The sequence below is a fragment of the Scomber scombrus genome, chromosome 23, assembly GCF_963691925.1.
Source record: "Scomber scombrus chromosome 23, fScoSco1.1, whole genome shotgun sequence".
NCBI lineage: Eukaryota > Metazoa > Chordata > Actinopteri > Scombriformes > Scombridae > Scomber > Scomber scombrus.
This window is the reverse complement of record NC_084992.1, coordinates 9,060,319-9,085,635: the sequence shown is the minus strand read 5'-3', so window position 1 is coordinate 9,085,635 and position 25,317 is coordinate 9,060,319. Positions and strand designations below refer to the sequence as shown.

The 25,317-nt window shown below is 41.1% G+C and overlaps 2 protein-coding genes across 4 annotated transcripts in view; both read right to left on the bottom strand.

Moving 5' to 3' along the window:
• LOC134005625 (phosphofurin acidic cluster sorting protein 1-like) overlaps positions 1–8,634 on the bottom strand; it is a 70,975-nt gene extending 62,341 nt beyond the window's left edge. The window contains exon 1 of the mRNA XM_062444553.1: positions 8,117–8,634. Within this exon, the coding sequence (XP_062300537.1) occupies positions 8,117–8,271 (155 nt within the window). The 5' untranslated portion in view covers positions 8,272–8,634. The remainder of the gene's footprint in view (positions 1–8,116) is intronic.
• Positions 8,635–14,667: 6,033 nt separating this feature from the next.
• Positions 14,668–24,677, bottom strand: sf3b2 (splicing factor 3b, subunit 2). 3 transcript variants are annotated; one of them, XM_062444554.1, is made up of 21 exons: positions 24,467–24,677; positions 23,982–24,028; positions 23,641–23,691; positions 22,167–22,397; positions 21,357–21,465; positions 21,051–21,145; positions 20,446–20,554; positions 20,228–20,334; positions 19,660–19,941; positions 19,424–19,546; positions 19,247–19,327; positions 18,925–19,152; positions 18,677–18,826; positions 18,465–18,554; positions 17,989–18,096; positions 17,760–17,867; positions 17,334–17,476; positions 16,562–16,663; positions 16,005–16,104; positions 15,690–15,881; positions 14,668–15,054 (listed from the first exon to the last, which is right to left on the bottom strand). In XM_062444554.1, exons 1-21 carry the CDS (start codon positions 24,594–24,596, stop codon positions 14,983–14,985), a joined length of 2,658 nt encoding a protein of 885 aa, XP_062300538.1. In that variant the 5' UTR covers positions 24,597–24,677; the 3' UTR covers positions 14,668–14,982. The 3 variants fall into 3 exon arrangements, with proteins under 3 accessions (XP_062300538.1, XP_062300539.1, XP_062300540.1); XM_062444555.1 differs by having other exon boundaries at positions 20,228–20,331; XM_062444556.1 differs by having other exon boundaries at positions 21,357–21,444.
• Positions 24,678–25,317: the final 640 nt, after the last annotated feature.

The following is a 25,317-nucleotide window of genomic DNA, read 5'->3' as shown; positions in this document are numbered from 1 at the left end:
GTGGATATATATACAGTATAGCAGCACAGGGACTCACACATGCAAAAAAAAAGTAGCAAAGGTCTTTTTGTGTCTGTGTTAAATTAACGACTCCCTGTTTCCAACTTTAAACAGTGTGATTGCGCCTGTAAGTGGATGAGATTTTCCAGGCAGACTTCCTCCGGAGATACTTTGCAGACGTGCAAAATATAAACAAAACCGAGGGCATGCATCAAATGAAAAAATGTCCTCCTAACCACTGCACTTCATTTTCATTTTAGTATCTAGCTCATGTTCCAACAGGCTGAAAATGGGATTATGTAGAAAACGCTTTGTCATAATAATACAGTGTGTGTGTGTGTGTGTGTGTGTGTGTGTGTGTGTGTGTGTGTGTGTGTGTGTGTGTGTGTGTGTGTGTGTGTGTGTGTGTGTGTGTGTGTGTGTGTGTGTGTGTGTGTGTGTGATGATGTACCCGTGGTCAGCATGATTTGTGTTTCCCATACAGCTCGCCCGTTTATGTAACTGGATGCCGCTGCGTCCTTGTTTATAACACATTAGGTGAAAGCGAAGCATATGTCGCTGACATTGTCCGTGAATAGGTGTCACTGCACCTTGGAAATGTAAATCTGTGTGACTGTGTGTGTGTGTGTGTGTGTGTGTGTGTGTGTGTGTGTGTGTGTGTGTGTGTGTGTGTGTGTGTGTGTGTGTGTGTACTAGCGGCCAGATGGGAGTCTATGATTCCACAGCAGGGAAGATCACTGCCAGCACTCACAAACACACATCAACATTACAGTGCCGCAACAAAGGGCCTCCTCAGACCACAGCACTGTTACGACCCACTTGACTGAAACCTCGACACTGCAGCAGCAGCAGCAGCAGCAGCAGCAGCAGCTCAGCATTACTAGCTATATTCTCATTTTTCTGTTCCCCTGTGTCAAACAAACGACCACCAAAATAACAGGGAATCTTTTTCCCCCCCTTCTGTCTTGACAAACAGACATTCATCACTGTGAGACTCCTCTCTCTTTAAAAAAGGGCTTCTTAAATACAAGTAAAATAAAAAACTGTATATTTTAGAAATAGAGAATGGTCTAGTAACATCAGATATTCCTTTTGAAAACAGAAAGTAGTCATCATAACACCAGCTCCTTCAGACAGTGTTGTATTTTGGGTTATTTATAGCCTTAATGTTATTAGGCTAACAGGTTTCTGTTTATGGTGTGTCTGTTACAAAGATGGAAAACGGGCCAGGGACCAAATTAATGTGTCAAGCAGCCAACAAGTGTCATAATAAGGAGTTCAAAAAGACAATTAGAAAAATCTGACAACCTGTTTGAAAGTGTGCGACTGATAGACTAACTACACTAATATGGGATTTATATTAATGCATATATGTCCTGAAAAGCGCTCCTATTTTTACTGTCGCTATTAAGCTGTTGACTCTATTTGAAAAAAAAGCCTCTTTATGTCCAGTGCTGCAATTTTGCTTCGACAAAAACAATAATTTAGGAACTAATAATAGCATAGAACAACAAGCTATCACTAATGTTAATTACTTGTGGATTACAGCTGAACCCACTGATGTTAATTCACTTTAAATTGGGAGATTTTGAAGCTCTAAGTCATTTAGAAACTCATTTAAGTCATAATGTTTTATGCTGTGAGCTGAGATTGATTATTCACACATCAAACTGCAGTTAATTAAACAGAAATGGGGGCCTGTGTGTGTAGCAGGTAGATAAATTACAAATGAAAATATAGAGAAAAGCTACTTTTGTTTATATACTACATTACTACCATTATTAAAATACGTGTGAGAACAGACAAGACATTTTAGACCTTGTTTGAAGAGCAGCTAAAGCAACCAGACGGGGTGTATTTCAATCAGCATTCGGTCAATACTGGTTATTCATTGTGACACAAATACTAATATTTTTCTTTTTAAGTTGCCTCCAAACTGACACTGTTACCCAGTGAATTTGACTCTGAAAAGAGCATTTATAGCACTACTGGGCATCATAGCACTGAAGGGCATACCAGTGAAATTCTTTCAGAGGGTTAGCAGCTTTTTAAAGCTGTGTGAGAGGTTTCACTGCAGCCTGCCAACCTTCAAGCTGTTGAGAAAAACATGAAAATCCTCTCTTTACTGAGCCGGTTGCATCATTGCAGCTAAATAATAATACGAAGAGCAACACATAAAAATATAGTCTTGACTCTTCGCAAAGCCGCTGGATAAACAGATCATTAAAGTCAATAATGGTTGTGTATTTAATCATCACATCTCTCCTTGAGGCTTGAGATTGGACGATTATTATCAGAAGTAGTAAACAAACATGGAAAGTCAGGATGAGGAGGAGGAAGAGGAAGAGGAGGGAGGAGGGGGTGAGTTTAGTGCTTTACACTCTATCTCCCCATCATCTCCAAGAGGCGAGTTGAGCTACAGCGGAAACTTCAGACCTCTCGGCCACTCAGCTGTGCGGAACAGTGAGCAGTGCCAAACCAAAGCTTCTTAATGAACACTACTACCCCCTCCGTGTGTGTGTGTGTGTGTGTGTGTGTGTGTGTGTGTGTGTGTGTGGGTGTGTGTGTGTGTGTGTGTGTGTGTGTGTGTGTGTGTGTGTTTGTGTGTATGTGTGTATGTGATAGCCTGTTGGCACTCTCTCCATTTCTTTCCATTTGTGTGTGCAGTAGTCGGGTTTGCTGCTGAAGTGGTGGGGTGGGCGGGCATGGTGGATAATGTAACGCTGACACTCAAGGAACTGGCGAGTGTCGTCCCACTATTGTGTTGCACGCCAATTATAGCGAACGAGTCCAACAAATGCACAATGTATAATTCAGAACATCCTGCGTCCGACAGTATTCATTACCGGGCCAGTAGATAAGCATTACTTTTAATGCAATGACCGTGCTGTTTTCACTTATTTATATGTTTATATTGAACTTTTAAAAAGGTCCAATGTGTACAATTTAGTGGCATCTAGCGGAACGGACTTTAGAAATTGAATATAACATTTATAAATAAGTTTTAATTAGTATTTAATCACCTGAAAATAAGAGTTGTTGTGTCTGTGTTATCATAGAATGAGCATTTTATATCTACATAGGGAGCGGGTCCTCTTTCATAGAGGCCGCCATGTTGCACCGCCATCTTTCTACAGTAGCCCAGAACAGACAAACCAAATACTGAGTCTAGAGAGAACCTTTTGAATTTTTCCCCGAATCTCGTGACAACAATGGTTGGAAGGTTTTTTTTAGGCGGGTTATTCAGTTGGTCAACGTCAATGCTAGATGCCTTTTAGTTGATGCTCTTTTCAAGAACTTAAAACTCCTTAACCTCCTCGATAACCAAGATTTTAAACAACTCAAACTGACAGATAATACACATGGTCTGTCTTCTGCTACAGTATGTGTAAAAGACAGCACTGAAATGTAGATTACTATAAATGTGGTTGTTTTGGTGACTCGAGATGTGAGATATTTTTGGTTGTGGTTCGCAATGTTTTTGGCAACTGAATATTTAAATCAAAGGAACCACAACGTCCCCAGAGATGAATTGGAAAACTGTTCAACCAAAAAAAGGAAATAAAGGTTCTCTTTTCAGGGTTGTCTATTTGGTTACAAAAGGGGATCGAGTGTTTCGGTAACAACAAAAGTGCTAAAACTAGAGAAAATTTCTGTATTTCTGTGTTTTAAAACCTCTTTTGTCGCCTCCAAAATGGTGTTACAACCTCCTGGGAGGGTCCTGCACATCCTCACTGATCCATAACATTACAAATATTGTATCCTTGAAGTCACAGAGAGGTGCTGTGGGTAAGAGCTTATAAAAATCTCAACTGTTAACATAGTAAACGTCTTGGGGAAAAAAATCTAATATGGTTTATTGCAGAGAGTGAGGAGGGAAAATCACTTCCACTCTCATGTCCACAGGGTAAAGATGAAGCTGAAGCCAGCAGGAAATTAGCTTATCTTAGCATAAAGGATGGTAGCAGGGGGGAGACAGCTAGCCTGGCACTGTCAAAAGTCAAAGTTGAGAATTTGTAGTTTTAGAGGGAGTAAGCACATTTGTGACCTTAAGATGGGGCCACACTAGCTTTCACTAACACTTTTTATGCCAAGCTAAGCTCCACACTTAACACACGGGAGTGGTATCAACCTTCTTGTACAATTCTTGGAAACAATGCAAATGAGTCTATGCCCAGAAATGCCTTTGAGAAAAGCTGTTGGTTTCTAAACAGGGAGCCCATTCTTAAAGCACATCTATTAGTCCAGTAGATAATTAACAGGGCTGGAAGGCAGAAAAACACATTTATGCTACATAAATTTATGTATGTATTTGTTTTTCAGATTTTGCTTTTTGCTTGTTAATTGCTGCATAATTGTACATCTTCAGGTTCCTAATGAGGCGAGGTATTGAAGTAAAGCTATTTAAATCTTTGGTTGAAAAGGCCACCACACAAAGACATAGGCAACCTGTGAAGAGGGGTCATAAGTAGAGTAAGATTCATTTTAAGGGGTCAATAGTCAAAAAGGTTGAGAACCACTAAATTAGATGCATCCTCAAACTGGAGCACATCACACATGAAGCCTTCCTTCTTTTTTGTTGTCTATGTTTTACCCAGTTTAAAAACCTCCACATATGTTCTTCTGTGAAAAGCCCCCAACTCACTCATTGCTTGAAAGCAGCTGCAGCAGCAGAAGCAGAGAAGCAGAGAGGAAAGACCCCGCATCCATCTAAAGATCCGAGTCATGGGACTTTCCCCTCAGCTCAGCAATGAGGGCCTTCTTTAATAATGCAGATGGAAGGGCTCCGCGACAGGGCCCATTCCTGGAATACCTGGCTGACGCAGACTAGCTGCACAAGGAGGCCTAAACCAGGCCGTACGTAGGAATCCAAACCATTTCTGGTGTGAACGCTGGCAGACACCACCGACATTCCACCTGACATCAACACTTAAATGCACCTGAGAGCCGCTCGTCTTTATAGCCCGCAGCCTCTCTGTGTGGGTAAGGTGAATCTCTGAGCCTGGAAGAGCAGCGGCTGAGCTCATCAGTGGGAATTATTTGGCTGCGGAAAATGAACGTTTCACCACCTGAGGTGAGGCGGAGGAACTAATGAACCGAGCAGAGTGGATAGTGGCAAGCAGACGTTTGTGTGTGTGTGTGTGTGTGTGTGTGTGTGTGTGTGTGTGTTGATGACAGTGCAGAACAAAGAAGAGACAAAGGGGAAGGAGAGAGGAATCACCTACTACTTTGCATTGAAAGAGCTGGTGTGGAGCCAATGAAATGATTCGTTTTTCTCCACTAAAGAATAGAATAGAAGGTCAGGAAGGCTCGAACACAGAAATGACCTCATAGGCACTAACGCCATGTTGATGGATAGGAGGAAGGGCGGGGCTGATTTCAGATGAGTATGCTCCTGTGTCTTTCAAAAAACAAATATTCAGGGTATCCTGATGGTGCATGATTGCAAATAAATACAGTGTATTTGCAAAAAAGGGTTCTCACGATTGCTCAAACGATTGATATCATCTCACACTCTCAAATATTTCCTGTTGCTTTAAAAACTGAACACTACATTAAAAAAAAAAGCCACAAAAGCAGCAGCGTGTTCTTTTTAGGTTTCTTTACAGATCAGGATTTCAGAGTGGGCAGCTGAGTGCAAGTTTTGTGTCTGCAAGGGCGAAGCAAACCTACAGTGCTGCGTAAACAACATACCAAGTGGCATTTTGGGTAGACAGGAAGAGGTTAGAGCAACAACACCTCGGCTAGAGAGAGAGAGAGAGAGAGAGAGAGAGAGAGAGACGAGGAAGAGAGGGGGGGAGAGTTTGCAGTCCTTCTTGCAGCAACAAAGATTAAGCAACAAGAAAGTAAGAAGGCAAGTAGGCAGCTGACTGCAGAAAATGCTGTAAGAGAAGTTTTCCCCCATTTTCAACCCATTTCAGACGCAGGTTCTTCTAGTTCTAGGAGACAGTGCCACACATTATTTGGCATAACCATTCCTGAAGACTTTCCTACTGCCTGTGTGTGTGAGAAATTATATTTAAATGTAGATGACAGAGCCACCGCTTCTCCTCCCATCTCCCAGTCTCATCCTCTATTTCTCTCCATCCATCCATCCAACCTCCTCTCCTCCTCCTCCTCCTTTCCTCCTCCTCCTTTTTGTCTGGCTCTGCGAGTCCCTCTCTGTTACTGCAACTGCAGTGAAATCGAAAATATTTGACGGACCGTGACGCCAGCTTGAAAAAAAACAAAAAACACCAAAAAAACAAAAACACCACAGTCACATTTCCGAGCACGACGCCAAAATATTCAAAAGTCGGCCGCGGATATCAACGCACAAACACAAAGGAGGTAATAATCTTTATCTTGAAGAAAGGTTTAGGGAAAATATATTTAAAATGTAGGCTAACAATGGATGTATTATTCATGTGAGCTGCTCCAAAAGACTGATCCAAGACTGTATCATTTATTCACAAATGCAGGAGACCCACAGTCACACACACACACACACACACAGACACAATCACTCACACATACACTGCCAAAATGCTGAGAAGGAAAACATCCCCATGAGGCTTTGCTTCTAACTCAGTAAAGCCCTGAAGCATTTTAGAAAGCAGCATTAAGATGTCAGCGTTTGAGCTTTGTGTGTTGCTTTTACCAGCAAGCTTTCTTCCCACTAATTGCTTTCAGTAACATTTAACACCTGGGCTCATCTGGAAGGATGCAGTTCAGTCTGCTTAGCGGACCAGAAAACAAAATACAATTTAAAGCCAAAATGTACATTTCGTGTAATTGTATAGCTGTGGATGTGCAAGCTAAGTTTAACCAGTGACAATATGAGTAATATAAGCTCCATTATCTCACTATTATCTTATTTTCATGAAGCTGAGATAAGTCTGAGACTCCTTACAGCACTGCAGACCATGAGATGTTTTTATCAGTGGAGAAAACATATGAAAATAAATCAATGCTGCAAACACACACACAAAAAAAGTGAAGGTTTTCTTTTTTTCTTCTTGACATTCCTGTATTCAGTTTGATTTGCTGTGAAAAAAAAAAAAAAAAAAATCTATCATCTGCTCTCACACTGTTTATGCTTTAGCCGGGGCTGTGAATCACATGAGCCGCTCTTCAGTCACAGTTCCTGTTAACCTTTGACCTCGAATCTAACTCATGATTATGGTTACTGCAGCATCATAAATACAGGGGGAGTAACACTTAAGGTGTAGCACGTATACATATACACAGATATATCAACATCAAATTGAGTATTCCACACAGATGCCGCATGTCATAGGTTGAACAAGTGAGCTCATCTGTCTCTGTCAGCGGCGTGACAAGCATGCCACATTCAAGCTGGATCCCTTTACAGACTGGCAGCTGAGCCAAATAAGACGCCTACTTGCATTTATTTGTGTGGTGGTGGATAAAGTGTCTCACCTGCTGTCACCTTGCTGCAATGCCCACATGTGAACGTACACTTATATTGCATCATGCTCAGCATTATCTACACGCTGGGGGCAAATGTGATAAGGTTTCTGCCTATAGGGTCAATTAAAACATCTGTCCTGCATTCCTCTTTTCTCCACGAGCCAGTATGTCAGAGCGCATGATGTTACAGCTGTGCCATATATGGGTGCAGAATACTCCTCTATAGTTACAGTGACAGTCTGCCACCCATGGCTTCATCAGTCTTTGTGTCTGCAATGATCCTTGTGAAGCAACGCCTGGGAAAAAAGCTGCAACTGTTTTGTTTAAAAAAAAATCAGGATAAGAGACAACCAAGAGAGTCAGGCCTGTTTGTGCAATCGGTGCCATTAAGGTTGTAAAAGCCACTGGGTAATGATTATATGCACGCATGGTGTTAAAAGTAGGTCCAACAAAGGGTCCAATCACAAGTCAATATGCCTGACATGAGAAAGGGAAGTATAATCATCCTTAACACACATCAACACTGCATTAACACCAGCAATCCTGTGATCTTTCCATTTAGGGCACCCATGGGTGTTTGTCTATTTGAAATCCCTCAGTGTAAACACATTGACATAGGGGTATTTCCTCCACATCACAACCTACCCCCCTACCACCACCAGCCCCCTTAAAAATGATAAGTCACGCTCGGCTTTCACCTTACCTCGGCACACAGCTGGGTGAGGAGCGGTCCACCTCCCAGGTAGCGTACAGGTTCATGTGCACCGGCCGGTTGGAGGTGATGCTGACCGGCTTGGAGGGCTGCATGTGCGGCGAGGGGACACCCCCAGTCCGCGGGAGCCCTCCTCGCTCCGACATCCTGGAGGCTGAAAAACGGAGCTAATGGGAGGAGGAAGGAGGAATACCCGTAGTAGCCTGGCTGCTGCTGCTTCTCCTCCGTGTATGTGTGTGTGTTTGTCCGGGTTTTGTGGTGGTGGTGGTGGTGGTGGTGATAGTGTCGGTCCTCCTCCTGCTTTCTCCTCCGTTGCCTTGTGTGGGGTTTTTTTCCTGGTGTGGTGCAAATGCGTAAAATGCTCCACAATGCAACAAAAAAGGCAGAAAGTTGACGGTGCTAATCGCCGCCTGAGTGTGAAAACATTGCAGTCATCGGGAGGGTTTGTACCCGAAAGCCAGGCAGCTAATCCCCTCTCTCTTTCTCTCTCTCTCTCTTTCTCTCTCTCTCTCTCTGCCGTCCACTGCACCTCCAACTTCGTGTGTGTTGCTGTTTGTCGTGCAGGAAGCGGAAATTTCTCTCCGCCGAAGTCGCACAATGAGCAGAAAGCAGAGAGCTACGCCTCTAGAGGACGTCTGGTGGAGAGAGAGAGAGTCAGAGAGAGAGAGAGAGAGAGAGAGAGAGAGAGAGAGAGAGAGAGAGAGAGAGAGAGAGAGAGAGAGGGAGGGCTGGCCAAATAATATGCTACTGTATTGTTTTAAACCGTACTCTTGTTTTTAATATACATACTACAACATAGACAGTGTATTACTAATGCTTCTGTACTTTTATAATAATACTACTTGTGAAATTCTACTAAGCTCCAGTGCATTTATCTCTTTTTCTATTCAATTATTTTAAAGCTAACTAGTGTATGCAAACTTTGTAAGTTATATTGTTTAAAATTACACGTGAACGTACAGGCTACTGGGTTTTTTTAACCTAAAAACTGTAGGCCTATTCATTTAAATGACCAAATATGGGTAGGCCTCTGCACATTTCAGAAAGTGTTGGCAGATAAGGCTGCTTTGTATAAATCAAAGTATTTCTAAGAATAAAAAACTAGTGTCCCAGATTACAAAAACTATAAATTCTGAAACGATTTGGCATGAGGAATATTATTAATATAAGTGCCATGTTCCTTTTTGAGTACAATATCCAAAAATTGTCTTGATTTAACAAGTAAAACATCTCAGGGATTTCATAATGATATTAGGTGTTGATATAATGTATTGGATTCATATGTAAATAAGGTAAACAAGTCAGAATTGCAAAACGTGTCCCACATTAATTACCCTAATCCACTCAAATTGAGTTTTTTAAATTTTTTTTTAAAATCAATCAATCAAGTTAATTTGTCGTGCAATCATATTAAAGTACAATCACTGTGAAATGCAATCCCATCAGTTCCTTTAATTGAATTGAAATAGTAATTTGTATGATTGGAGATTGGAAAGCAACAAAACAAGGTTCATTTTCTCGTTTCTTACTTGATCCTACAGTTTACCTTGAGGGGGTCAGATGTTACTCCTCCACATAGACGAGGAGGGCAGGTTTTACCACTTCCTCATTCAGCTTCCTGGAGGAGATAGACCTTAGTTAAGAAAATTCAAAGAAAAAATGTTATTATTATTTAATGTAGTTGTCTCACATCATGGTATAGTATTATGGAGTAATATAATTGTGTAGTGAGCAACAGTCATGGCCGTATTAACCTGCTAGAGGGGCCCAAGGGCAAAAAATGAGCTCCTGGGCCCCCTTTCTTCCCATGCTCCCCCATCTCTCTATGAAGTGTGTAACTTACAATATTATTGTGTAATAATATGATACAACTTGTCGTCTCAAAGCAAGAGGGTTCTCAGTTCGAACCCACCTGCCAACAGGAGCATTTCTTTGTGGAGTTTTCTTGTTCTCCCCGGCTCCAAAAACAGGTTAGATTAATTGGTGACTCTTACCTGCCCTTAGGTGTGACTGGTCGTCCATCTGTATAGTGTGTGTTAGCCTTTGTGACTTTATCTTAAAACAACAATAAACCAATCTCACCATAATTTAAAGCAAATATATCTCCACTCATTGGTTCGTATGTCTTATGTTTTCACTGTATTTTGAATTAAGCATAAAGTCAACTAAAAATAGCATTTTGTTGTGTCAAATGCAAAGTAAAAAGGCTGCAGTTCCCCTTCACTGACCTGTGAGTTGAATAAGTTCTGGTTATCATTAGACAAACAAATCAAATAGATGATTAACACCAATAGCACACAGTAGAATAACACATTTTCCTCCTTATTGCATTGATTTAAGCCACAGATAAAACCACACTTGGAGCCAATATTTACCCATTACTCACTGGTTTCCCCTCTCGCCACCTTTGTGTGAGAGAGTATTGAATTTCTATAACAGAGTATTACAACAAAGACTCTCATACAGGAAAGAAAATGCATATTTTGTTGGTTCACTGGTGGTAAATGTTTGAATTGCTCTATTTTTAGGCTCATGTGGCATACTGACTGACTGGAGTCTCAGGTGTTGTTGAAATTATTCTCATTAGTCATACACACACACAAGCTATATATCTCTCTCACACACTCACACACATACACACACCTTCTTTTGGCCATAATGAGGCAGTAAATATAAAAAGGTGCAAAACCGGTTACAGTCAGTGCATTCAGCTTGCTTTTATTTCATAGTCTGAACATGTTGACTCCACCTGAACTGTCGTATATGAGATAAAATGATGAGGGGAAATCCTGACTTAATGGTTGAGGAAAGATTGTTATCAGTGAAAAATCTGCTGATAAGGAAGGAGAAATGTAGTGTGTTCTACTACGTGACTCAGTTTGAAGCTGTGATTTGTGTGGATAACAACATCTATTAAAAAAACACATATAAATGCTTTTCTGTCATGGATTCGCCCACTTTTATTTAGTTATAATCACCAACTGGAAGCAATACTTTGCCCTTTTTCTCCTTGGTGAAACAAACACCATGCTGCATCTCTCTCGGGGTTTGCCAGCCAGCCTGCCAGCATGGCATGCAGCAGGTGCAGTGTTTTGCACCCTGAGGTGACAAAGGCACTGTCATGATTACAATCTCCAAATCTGAATATGAATTAGAATGTGACCTAATCACTCCACCGACGTCACGGACACAGCTGGCTGCCATCAGCCTGACGTTTCTCTATAGGCAGATTATCACTGCTGTGATCGGGGTTTACCACAACACGATGAGCTGTTGATGTTCGGGGATAGTGTTCATATATGTGCAAGATGTGCTTATAACTGGGGCTAAATGAACAATTGCTGCAGCCTTTTTTTTTAAAGCATATTGTAGTATTCTTCAGTATGCTACACACAGGTGGTGTTGGAGGTGTCACAATCTAATAAATAACAATAAAAATGACAGGGAATTGTTGCCGAGATGAAAGCTTAGGAGTTGAAGACCATGTCAGACATGTCAGCATTGGAAATGATGCAACAGAAGGCAACAGCTGTCTCCAACTTCTGTCTTGTATGTTTGTTTAAAACAAATCAACCAGCTATAGTATTTCCTATGTTCTCGTTCTTGCACAAAATAGCATCGTGTTGCTTGATTTCTGGAGCAAAACATTGCAAGTTGCATGCAGAACTTCCAATATTCAAAGTAGTAGGAGCTTTCAAGGGCAGCACTATCTGTTATGTAGTTAGTTTGTTATTTGTGCATGTGAAACTGATCAAATTATTGTTACCAGTACTATTTTCATTAAGTGAGGACTACTCTTTTGGTACAGGATCGGTGTTAAAGCCATTTGACATGCTAGTTTGTGCTGCCTACAGTTTAATCACAGTAAGGCTCTAAATATTGGCACTTTGTGGTCAGACAGTCACATCCTCTTTAAATTACGGGTTTAAATATGACATTTCCTTCCTGCTTACTGATTCTCATCCTCGTCAAGGACAAGCAAGTGACACAAAGGACCTCACAGCACAGTTTGGTTTTCATTCCAACCGAACAAAACAAAAGATGTTATCAATGCTCAGCTCTTCTACTCAGATAGAAGGTGTGACAAACTGTAAAATCAACTGGCTCGCTGACGAAACTGGAATTAAAACCATGCAGACTCATCACTGTCCCTGGTCTCAGTCCTTCACTCTGGATAATCAGCTGAATGACTTAAACACAGTGCAACGCGCTGCTCATTTTAACGCGCTTCTCTCACCAGCTCCTGCAATTGATAAAGAGATTAGAATCAAGCAGATTAAAGCATGGTCACGGGATAATCCTGGGTTACTTTTTACACAGCGCCCCAAATCTGCCAGGTCATCAAGTGACACTGCGCAATCTCCAAATCCAATGTCAGAGTCAATTAAGTTTATACCATCCCTTACGAAACACAACTCCCATATACAGAGATGAGCTACAGCTACTGGCATACATTTACATTTAAGTATTGTACAGTATATGGAGTTTTTACATACTGCAATAGAATAATTACGCTTAGGATCTACCTAGCTGAATTATACAAATTTATGTTAGGGCTGAAAATAACAAATATTTTTCAATATTGATAGATCTAATCTAATCTATTTATTTTCTCAATTTTACCGATATGATACAATACAATTTGATATGATACGTTACGATACGTTACGTTACGATACGTTACGTTATGATACGTTATGATACGTTACGTTATGATACGTTACGCTATGATACGTTACGATACGATTTGATACTATATGATATGATACGATATGATACCATACGATACGATACAACTGAATACAATACAAACTTATACAATCCGATTCAATACGTTACGATATGTTACGATACAATATGATACTATACTATATGATATGATACAACACAAACTGATACAAAACGATAGGAAATGATATGAAACTGTGTTAGTCCCAAGGGGGAAACTGAGTGCCACCATACACATCGGACAAACATCAGGTAGGACAGTAAACAACAGGTAAAAAGGCAGTACGATATAGAAAGTGATCGTCCCATCAACATATTCATGGACTCCAACATCACCACAATCCTCTTCAGCTCTTTAAGTAATTGGACATGAAAAATGCACATTGTAACATCCCATAGCTTGCAATTATATGTTCAAATTGCTTGTTTGTCCAACCAACTGTCCAAATCAAGATCAAAGATGATCAGTTCATAATTATACCTGACAAAGAAAAGCGTCAAAGCTGTAGAACTGAGGATTGTGTGGCATTTTTTCTGGAAAAACAGCAACGATTAATCGATTGACAAAATAATCAGCATATGCATTTTCTATCAGTTTGACTAACTGTGTCAGTCCCAGTAGAGTAAAGTAGTGCAGTACAGTACAGTACATTGAGCCTTTTACTACATGTTCCTGTTGAGAAACGACTTCCTCAATGTGACAGTTCAGTCATTCAAGTGTGCAAGATGGGGAGTTTTTAAAATGCTGACTGCAGGAATAAACTATTTATAAATGTATAACTATGAGCCTTCATGTTTCCTCTTATTACAAAAATGATGCAAATACATGCTGCAGCCTTGTTGTTGACCAAACGGCTTATGCAGCTCTACATAATAAGCAGTAGGTGCTGTTGTATTTTTTAAGACAGTCCAAACCCTCTGATCTGAACAGGCTGTTGCTCCCAGCGTGTGTGTGTGTGTGTGTGTGTTTGCTTGTATGTGTTGGTGCTAGTGACCGAGTCAGCATGTGGCTGCTGCAGGTATTTAGGTCACTGTGCTTCCCTTCAGGTGACCGTCAGTTCTCTACTGCCCTCTAGCTGTAGAAACGTGAACTGCAGCCTGTTGTTTCAAACAAAGGCAGACAAGAATTACTGACCTATTACTTAAATGGCATTAACCTCTAAAAGTCGCTCATGCAGAAGCTCCACTGATATCCTGATACAAGCAGGGATGAGACCGTTACCATAGCAACAAGCCTAATGATGCCCTCTCCTGAGTTTTTAAAGATATATTTCTCCATGTGTAAATAATATATATTCAACATGGGACCAAAGAGAGATATTGAAGACTTTCCACTATAACCATAAAAATGTTTCAGTCAGTATTTTAGAGACTGACAGACAAATCCCTGTAAAATGTTCAGGACATATATTAAAAAAAAATTAAAGAATAAAAAAAAAAAAAAGGCAAAACAATTTAAATTGTATTTGCAAGTCTTATTTCCCTACAACTCTGGTGGGATATTTTCAATCTTTTATTTGACTTTTTATTTTAATTAATACGTTTTTTTTGTGTGTGTAGGAGAATCATGTTAATTCCTCTTCATGCCATTTAAAGCTCACAAATTACCAAAATGTTACACTCCATTGACCTCAGCAGTGCCAGTAAATGCAAGCAGTGAGCTATTTTTGACCAGATCAGCTGACTCAAACTTGCCAAATACTTTGCATTTTACAACCATCAACATGATTATCTGTTACACAAGTGAACACTCTACTTCCCACAAAGAGAAACTGGGTCAAAAGAAAAGTAAAGCAGAAGACAGAACAGCTGTGGACTTTTGTCATCACTTCATTTATTTACAAAAAAACAGAAATAAACATGGTTACAGTGAAAAAAAAGAACCAAGACATAAAACGTAGGGCTAAACAGAGGAAACGCACGTCACCGTTCTCATGTCACACGTCTTACATGACATAAAAGCATTGTCTATTTATTTTATTTAGAAAAAGACAGAAAAACGTGTTTACTGTTACTGACAGATGACTGGTGTTGCCATGTGCATCCTCTCGTGTTAAAATCTGAGTACTTCTCTTCCTCTTTGATTTCCTGTTGTGGCTCGTTCTCTCGCTGCGTTTCGTCTCGCCGCTCTAGAACTTGAATTCTTTGTATTTCTTGGCGCCACCTCGCGTGTCCTGCGGCTGAGCCTTCCTCTTCTTTTGCTGTATGGTGAAGAGGAAGAAGAAAGAGAAAAGAGGCCATTCATATTCAAATATGAGGGTAAAACTTTAAAAAATGACTGCAAACCAACTTCACACTTTCCTTTAGTTACACATTAAACACTTGTAGAGTCTAGAGCCCTGATCAGTTAAGCATGTGTTGCTTAAATACAGCTGATTGGTGTTTAATGATGCAGCTGGATGTGTTATTGAATTAAATTAAAATAAGTGTTCTCCTTCTCAAACTAAAAACATTACAGTGCAGCTCAGCACAGTAACACGTAGCAATTAAGGCAAAGTGCTTTATAGCAGCACACTACATGCTGCACAAATATATACATGGGGAGTGATTTTGGGCAGATTGTTACCAAACTGCACTTCCCAGAGTTCAGTTCCGTTCTGACTTTTTCATTAGATGTCATATTGATGATATAATCATTTCTATAGCAACTATGCAGCTCTTCTTTAATACAGAAGAGAGTTTTCCACCTTCCAACCAAACTTCAGATAGAAAACTGTCTTTTTTTGTTTCTGTGTATACGTTAAATAACTGTCTAATCTAAAGTAATAAAACTGATATTTATCGAAGAACACTTTTAAAATAAATAAATTAAGGCATTGTTTTGTTGTGTCTGTACCTTCTGTTTGGCCGCGTGCTCGGCCACCATGTCGCTGAAGTCCTCCTTCTCCACCTGGGCCTGCTGCTCTCTAACGTGTTCCTCGTACTTTTGGGTCATGGCCATGGGGTCCAGCTCCAGCTCCTCTGGGGCGAGGGCCACCTCTACGCCCTGGGACTCCTGTCCTCCAGCTGCCTTGCGAGCTGCCATCGCCTGTAGAAAGGATAGAGGAAGAAAGACAGATTTGTGAGGATCATCAGGACAGAACTCTGAAAGCTGAAAGGTGAAAACTTAAATTTCTCAGTCAATAATTTAGCTCACACACGGTGGTCTTACCCCTGATATGTCGTAGATGTGTGTTGAGGCCATCATGGCTGCTCCTACGGGGCCTGTTCGTCTCTCTGGAAGAACGGTGAACAGCTGCGGCGTCTCATTCCTGTGAAGACAGAAACATGGTCAGACAAAAACATCAACAGCTACAGCGTTTGAGCTTCTATCAGTCATTTTCTATCCAGAATGACAGACAAGATGGACCACAATTGGCTATAAAGTAGTTCCTGCTCGTTAGTAACTCCGATTTTGAGTGAGGTCAGAAACTTTCCTTCTTCAGCAGATGAATGAAACTCTGCACAGTGAAGCTTTAACATCCAACTGATGTAACAATAAGCTTAACACATTTTGTAGCAGAGGGGGACTTTAAATTCTGATAACCGTTTATTTATGTGATTCAATTCAGTAGCAGTTTGTGTAAATGAATGTTATGTTATTTCATATATCTTAAATAAATCCATTAACAAGATAACATGTCTTCAGATTGTGCTGCACCAAATCAGCGGGAGTAAATGGGAAATTAAAGCTGCTGCACGACTGAGCCGATACAGAGCGACACTCACCCATCCATGGCCTCCTCAATCTTCTTCTTCCTCAGCTCAATCAGCTCGGGGGTCTCCATGCCGGCGGGTACTGAAGAGAAGCCTCCGGGGGTGATCAGCCCGCTGGAACACAACAAAATGAGATACAGCACATTATGAATTTATCTGTGTGTGTGTGTGTGTCCGGCTCCGTGAGTGTGTCATTGTGTGCTTGTAGGAATATTAAGCACATCATGTTATAGAGCTGTGAAGCCTGTGGGCAAAAACAATTGCATTCATCCATGCACACACACACACGAAGAGTAAATCAAATGACACAGATGGACATAAAGTTAACCACCTCATCAATTAAACCAATTTATCGAGGCTTAATACAACAGAACAGGTGGTTTTATTGCCGAAGGTTACAGGTTGCTTGATCTTATACTAATGTGTAATTATGGAGGTGATGCTTTTAAAATTTAAGCCAAGATCATCAGTGTGTGTCTCTGCATTTATGAGAGTGTGATGAAAAATTAGCATGCAGCAGCACTGATAAGACTGGAGCACAGAGGGATGCTATTCATTTTTCAGTTTTGATTTCCTCTGAGGAATTTCTTTAAACGGTTAAATCCACGAGGGAAATAAAATGTATGACCAGATTGTTCTTTGTCTAAATAGAAAAACAGCCTGTTGATTAAACCCTCTTCAACGTGACTGCTGGGTAAGTTCAAGTACCCCGTGTCCACATGAAATGAGACTCTTCAATCTGCACACAATTTTTAAAAAAAGAAGTAATTTTTATCTCAAGTACCTGTCTGCTGGCGTGAAGAATCCGGTTTCGTCTGGTTTCTCCTCGTCGCTCTCTTCCTCCTCCTCTTCTTCTGAAGACTCCTCGTCCGACGGCTCCAGCTCTCCCCATGTTGAGTGGTCCACCTCTTCCTCCTCCGCTTTAGCCTAGACACACATACACATTAGCCATCAGTCAACCATTTAGTTAAAAGTTCATCCTTTGAATTTGATGTATTGATTGCATCTTTTTCACATTTTCATGATAGTAACTTGATCTTGATTGAACTTGATTTTTGTAAGATTCTTTCATTCGTTTCAGCTCCTTCCTATCACTTACAGTTTAAAAGGTTGAGACACAGCTCAAGAACTGTGACAGTAATTAATGAATTTCCAAAAACTGTGTGTTTATGTGTGTGTGTGTGTGAGAGATGCTGTGTAGTTTATCGACCTGGAAGTCTGCAGCATTGGTCCCGAACACGTCGCCGTACAGAGGTTTGCCCATTTCGTCTACTGGCGGCTTCCCCCAGCCTCCGGCGTGATAACCAAAAGTACAGTTCTGAGAGGAGAAAGGAGAAGAGTAAAGAACACTGAAATCCATACAAACACAGTGTTGTATTCATCCTTTGAGATTTTGAGAGGAATTGGTATAAATTTGTACAAGTAGAAAGTGCTCGTACCTCTGGGATGGGGGAGTTGAGTCCTGGGATTTTGAGGTTGGGGTAGGAGGGAGGGGGGCCGTACCTCTGCATGGCTATCAACCAGGGAGGAGGCACCTTGTGGGCGTTCTGGGGGAGAAAAAAAAAAAAAGGCATAAGCTCACGAACCAGCATCGTCTCTTCAATTTACTATTTAAAATCAGTTGCAGTAGCTCCTATTTAATTTGAGTCTCATTGTGAAACACTGGGTCTGTTCTCTGAGCGTACATTAGTCCTAAAAATATGTAAATGTGTCTGTGTCGACTGTGGCTGAAGCTTTAAAACATTGTTCAGGTATATTTGGTTGGTAACCGTCTCATTATCTCAGCTGTTGTGTTGCTCTTCTTGTCACTGTGTTAGTTATGCTAGCAGACAAGTCTCATCTCGTTACAACTCATTCATTTTTAAAGCGTGTACACCGATACATGTTTTACTCATGATGTGTTTGTGACACTTACAGGTCCGACCGGCATTCCCAGAGCGATACGCAGCTCGTCGGATAGGTCGCCCGGTTTCTTCTCTTTCAGACGAGTCTCAAACTCTTTACCCTGCAGCCACAAAAACACAGTTAATGGATCTTTTTTTCCCCCGGGAAAAGCAGTTGAGTTCTTTCAACATAAATATGAAGAAATATCATTGATAAGAAATTGTATTGAAAAGTATGTGATACCTCGTAGTAAAGGTCTCCGTGGATGGTGAGCTTGGGTTTGATCTGCCATTTGAAGAAGGCGTCGTGGAGCTTCTGGTAGTCTATGTCGATCTTTCCCATCTTTGGACGAACCTTCTCCCTCATTTTGGTTTTCATAGTTTTGGCGTCCTCCTGTAAACAAACAAAGAAGCAGAGTCAGTATTAAATCGCTGTGCATGAATTTTTACAACCTACTTATTTTAAAAACAGCACATCTGAGGAGACTTCACCTTCTCCTGCAGGGCCTCCCTCATCTCCTGGATTCCCGTCCTCTTGATGAACTCTGGAAGCTCAAACGGAGGCTTCTCTATACCTCTCTTGCCCTGGAGATACTTCCTTTTGAAGCACCAGTGGCGAGGAACTGGCACCGTGTTCCTGGTGGCCTTCAGGTGGACCAGCAGCTTGGGCTCCTGGGCCGTCACGTCGTGCATCTCCACCACATCTGGACGGGCCACCAGCTGGAGCAAAGAGGCAGGAAGAGAGGTTAGATGGGACGTTATCATCTTGAGGAGCAATCATGAATAGTAGTAATGAATATTAGTCTTAATTTACCTGTTTGAGTTCAGCCACAGTCAACCTGTTCATCCTCCTCAGCTTCTTCTTTGATAGTTTGGGAACATCTGGTCTGAGTTCCTGCTCAGGAAAAGATGTTTTTAAATGTTAAACATGTAACCAAACAAGATTTTGTTACTTCTGTTCTGTTTTTGTGACAAATGGAACAACTCAAACCTCATCACTATCGTCGCTGTCTTTCTTCTCCTCCTCGAATCCCTTCTTCCTGAGCACGGCTGTCTCCTGTTTTTCTGCCTTTTCTGGCTCCTTCTCCTTTTCTTTCTTCAGATCGTCTGTCAGCTAAGAAAGAGAAGGAAACAGATGTATGAAATGAAATGAAATGTCTACATAAACCTGTAGCAAAAAAACATATTTATATATAATATATTAAGTGAACAGTCCTCTGTAGTCACCTTGAACGCCTCAAAGATCCTCTTGAAGAAGATGTAGTTGGGATCGTAGATCTCTGGCTCCTCTGTGATGTACTCAATCTCCACCTCTGGCTCCTTTTCCTTCTCTTTGTCCTTGTCCTTGTCCTTGTCTTTTTCCTTGTCCTTGTCCTTGTCCTTGTCCTTGTCTTTTTCCTTCTCCTTCTCCTTATCACTTTCCTCCTTCTGCTGCTCCTCGTGCTCCTTCTTTTCCTGGGCTCGCTTCTTCTTGTTCTTCTTCTTGCGGTTCCTGCGTCTGCGGTTTTTCTGAGAGGTTTCACACACAAGTTCAAATTACTTTGCAATTTTGAAACGAAACTTAATTAGAAAAAAAGATACTGTGCATTTTTAAGTTCTGCTTAAATTCATGAGTGAGATATGACTCAAATATCTAATTTAATTGTTGGTGAATTTCTCAGATGCTGTTTTAGCTTCCATAATAGAAGAATAATCCCACAGCAGCATCCACAAACAGCTGGAATAATACAAAAGTGTGAAGCTGCAGTAAAGACATGCGTAACATAAACAGGAGGTAGTTTTAAAGCATACTTACATCTTTCTTTGACATCTGGCTGTCATCGTCTTCTGTCTCAGACATGACTGCTCCAGAGGAGTTGTTCACGTCCATGTCTGCTCCCTCCTCGTCTTCCTCCTCTTGTTCTAAATGGACGAGAAAATAAAAGTAAAACAGACGAATCAGATCCCAACAAACTGAAACTCAAGTAAAACATGGAGTCATCGGCGTAACATCTTGCTCACAGCTGTACTGACCTGTGGGGTCGGTGAGCTGCTCCTGTCTGATCTCCTTCAGCTGGAGGATCTTCTCCAGAGCTTGAGGGATCTTGGGCCCGGTGACGCTGACCTCATCACTCTGCCAGGCCTGGAACAGAAGCAAAAAAACCAACAACCTGTTATTAGGAGCACGCAAGCATAGCATAAAAGGTAGTCTCCCTCTCTTTATCAACAAGAGATCTAAAAAACCCAAAAAATGATTAATTTATAATTGACAAAACTTTAATTTTAATTGAGTTGATTCCCAATCCATCTCAAGAGCAATCAAAAGAAGAAAAAAAGCCCTGCAAGTGCTAAAAACTGTTTGAATGCTGAATTTGGTAATTCTTCACAAGGTAAAAACGAATGTCTAAAACTAATTATCAGCAGTTATTCCTCTAAAAGTAAAAAAATTCTGTGTTCAGTCCATTTTGCTCCACAAACCTAGTCTTGGAAACTATGTTTTTTTTTTTTTTAAAGTAAGTAGTTACCTTATCTGAAACTACTGGGAGAACCACTTCTAAACGTAGGTCAGTTACACCAATAGCATTTCCCTCCAAATGTATAATGTCTAAAAGCCACACAAAGAGAAAAACTCTGCTTGCCTCTCTGCTGTCCTCTCCTGGAGGAGGCGGCACTCTCTGTTTCTGGCTCGGCATCATAGTGACACCGGGAGGAAGCGGGCCGCGAGGATCCATACCTAAAAATACACAATTCATAGATGATTATTCATTTTGAAAGTGATTATTTCCGCCGCAAATGTGGTGTACAAGTCAGCACCACAACCTTGCTGGAAACCTAAGTGCTTCCCAGATGAAACCACTTCCGTAAAAAGCAGCGTTTTCTTTCATTTTGTGCCTCAGCCAAATAAAAACTGTTATGTGCAGCAGGAATCTTAAATCTGAACATACCTCTCATTGCGCTCATGGGGGGCATGGCTCTACCTGGGCCCATCTTTGCCATCTCCTGCTGACGCTCCTGTTCCATCATCACTGCGGCCTGATATACAAAGGAGGGAGACTGGATGAAATAAACCGAGAAATTAAAAGGAGTACAATCATGGGTTGATGAAAAAATTCAAAACAGAAAGGAAAAAAGAAAGCAGGCAGAAAATCACAGGATGTCAGAAATGTGTTGAAGGGATACTTCTTAAACTGGAATAAATTCAATTTGGAAATGTAAAAATAAAAAGCTTTAATTATTTCAGTTACATAAGCTCTTTATAGGATAATTAGGTATGACGACGACGACTTCATCTAGCAGGAGGATTATTATCGTCATCTCACCCTTTTTTGCTGCTCCAAAAGATCCTGTTCATCCATGACACAGGACTCACCCTACGGTATAAACAACAAGTAATGACTGAGACACAGCCATGCCCTAAAATTAACACTGTTTCTCAGTGTAGTCATGCATCTTTGTAAAAGAGCAGAAGATTAAAACTATAATCTCATATAGACATGTGTTGCCATGTAAAAATGAGACTACTGTTGTTTTTAGTGTCATTTGGATTCTACTACCCAAAGCACATCTTTTATCTCCTTCCCGAAGTCCTACCTGTTCACACACTGACTGCACTCACTGTTATGGTTCAATATTGTTTTTTGGGGGTGGCATCTTTTGCCTTTATTTGATAGATGGAAGTACATACTGACAGGAAACATGAGAAGAAAGAGGAGTGTATGAAGTATGTCGTCTGTAAACATGCGCTCCACCCTCACCTGCTGTTTGGCCCTCTCTTCCTGCTGCAGCACCATGGCGGCTCTCTGCTGAGCCATCTTCAGCTGGTCGTCCTGTGACAGGCCGGGTGGGGGTAAACCTGGGGGTTCTATGCCCATGTGCATGCCCGGTGGAGGGGGCCCTCCTGGCATCATGCTCATAGCCTGGAGCATGCCCATACCGGGAGGCATGGGTGGCATCGGCATTGGGGGCATGGGAGGGATACCCTGCATCTGTGATGGGAGAGACACAGTCTGTGAGACCAGCAAGCTGGAACTGAGGCTGTAAGGCTTAATTCTGATTGGTCCTTTGAGTATGAAACTTTAATTTAGTGCATTTGTCATGTCAGACTAATATTCAGTTTATAGTGATGCAATCCAACAAAAAGTTTTATAACGCAGAGATACATATTTAGGCTGAAGTTGACAAACCCTTTAACATCTTTAACTACTACCTATATGTATAATAATGCCATGTTTACACATTTCATCTGAGTAAAGGCCAATTTCCACCGGGTCCGTCAGCGGCGCGGAACGTCTGCGCTGCCGTCACCAGAGCTGATTGCTATCAATCCGCAGCAGCTCTATTTTTGACGTAGCCGTTTCTAAATCGTGTCAAGCTCAACAGAGCAGATCGCACCAGACAAGAAAGTCAGACACGGAATCAGCATAAAACTTCCGGTCCACTGCCAAAATAAGACAACCCGATTGTATTTCAGCAACAAACACCAATAAAACAGACAATGACACCATTTATCTACGTAGCCTAAGCACAAAAATCAAAGAAAATGACCAAATCAACTAAATTTGAGCAAGTTAACAAAAACGGGCTGTTTAGTTGTGCTGCTACTACAGTAATTAAGCTAGCCTAAATGCATTGGGCTGCTGCAATTTCTGCATTAACAGTGCAACTTCATTTTAAAAGGCAAATTTCTCTCCCAGAGCACGCTCCGTTCCGCTGCTGTAACGTAACCGACTTGGTGGAAATCCCAGGTTAGAGTGCCAAAATGTTAGCTGCAATGATTAGTCGATCGTCAGTTTTGTCTTTTGCTGGTTAAGCGCCTCAAAGGTGATGACTTCTTGATGATGAACAACAAGTCCTGACACAACAAGACAACTGAGGATGTCAACTTCGACAATGGGAAACCTTAACAGTCAATGTTCTATTTCCTAACATTTTTAGACCCAGTGATTACTTGAGAAAATAACTGTCAGTAAAATTGATGATTCCAGCCTTAAAATGCATCATTATAATCTACTGAAGAGTCATTATTCTACTATCAAACTAGAGTTTTAAACACCAATTTGCATGCATTTTCATATACATTATACAACATTACTTGAGCTTTGCAGTATAAACTGAGACCACTTTCTATGATTCAGAGAAAAAACCTTGACAAAATGTATAACCTGTGTGTGCAGACATAGAGGACAGAGTGAAAAGATGATGCACAGTAAAAACAACAAAAAACATTACCTGAGAGCCCATTGGTTTGTCATCATTGGGTTTGCTGAGAAGGATCCCAGTCTACAGAAGGAAATATGGATGCACAAATGACTAAAAGCTTCGCTGTTGTTTCTTTAACTAGATGAGCAGCAGGAAAACTAAACTTTACAACTCTTGTGCAGCTGCAAAGTTTTCAACATACTACAGCTGAACCAGTCTGCAGGCACATATAAGGTTGAATTTTGCTCTATACAGTACATGTTTATGCATTTCCTTGCAACATGTCAACGCTAATAGGCACACACACACAATCATGCAACATGCAAAAAGCTGCTGCATGGTTTAAACAAACAAATACTGCGGATGTGTACCTGAATCATGTAGCCCTTCAGTCTGTCAATCAGCTCCTCTCTGGGACCTGAAGACGGAAGAAAACACGAATGAGAGAAGCAACGTGAACTCTATTGTTTGTAATAGTAAACACACACCTTGGCTTATGTGAATGTTAGCTGCTTACTTAAACCAACTGTGAAGTTAATAGTAACTCTGACAAGTGCTTAGCTACGTGACCCAGCGCTGAAGTTAGCATGCTAGTTAAGTCTGCTAACTTGGAGGAGTAGATTAATGTTGTACAACGTGACTTTTAATGGGTGAGACTGATTTTTAGATGCTTTATTTGCATACAACAATACCTACTTGTTATATTACAGAGTGTAAACACAGCACAGGCCCAGCTTTAGCTCACTGTAACGTCAGTGTTACGTGTTGCTAAGTAGCATTAGCATGAGGCTAGCTCCTTAGCTATAAACAGGACTACTTCCAGGCTGCTCCGAGTGTTTATCGGTATTTTTCTTACCCATCGCGGGCGCTCCCAGCTCGGCCAGCCTGCCCTGGAGCTCCGGATTGCTCCATGTGTTCAAAGCCGCGATAGCACTTCCTAAATCGGACGGGTGTGAGTCGGTACCCGGTGGTCCGTCGGATGCCATGTTGAGCTTTTCTCAATGGAACAACGGAAGACCGCGGAGGACACACGCTACACCGGTGCGACGCAGAGCATCACGGGAAGAAGGTTTGCCGCACTCCCTGCTGGGAAATGTCGTCCGACCGGAGGAACATTTACTGATTATGGCCTGTAGATGTCAGTGTTGACGTCCACAAAAAACATAAATGATCTTGTTAAAATACTTAAAATGATACATACTCCTCTCTCATTAAAAAATCCAATATCTATAAATATGCAAATACATTTCATTTCAGAATGTAACTGCTCGACACAATATGTCTCCTACTTCATTGTGAAGTCCATTATCAGTGTTTGTTCACTGGAGGCTCATAGGCAGATGAATGTGAAAACAGACGTGTCAAACTCTGCACATACATCTTTACATACAACTACATACAACTTCAATTAAAAGCGTTAAAGTTGAACTCTTTCCAAGCTTCTGAGCAGCGCTGGCCCAGACTACATTAGTGCCTGGACCCAAAAAATGCCACAATGGCACCTCCAATACAAGGACTTGAAATATGAATTCACACTAAAAGGCTTTTAGAAACAAACCAGATCAAAACCCTGCAAGTCAATGGGAAAAGAGAGAGGAAAACAGTAAGAAGGGAGAACAACTGTTTATTTCAAAACGTTGTATAGAAGCACACCTGTCGATAAAAAACCAAAACAAACTAACAGTCAACTCATTTGGCTCCCTAGGT

Bases quoted from the DNA above. Each gene is read 5' to 3' on its own strand.
- sf3b2 (XM_062444554.1), bottom strand. From the start codon at position 24,596: ATGGCATCCGACGGACCACCGGGTACCGACTCACACCCGTCCGATTTA. The intron at 19,547-19,659 runs GTGACTACAGAG...TCTCTTTCTTAG, and splicing joins GGATCTTTGAGGCGTTCAAG to CTGACAGACGATCTGAAGAA. The intron at 17,868-17,988 runs GTACGAGCACTT...TTCTCCTCTCAG, and splicing joins TCAACTCCCCCATCCCAGAG to AACTGTACTTTTGGTTATCA.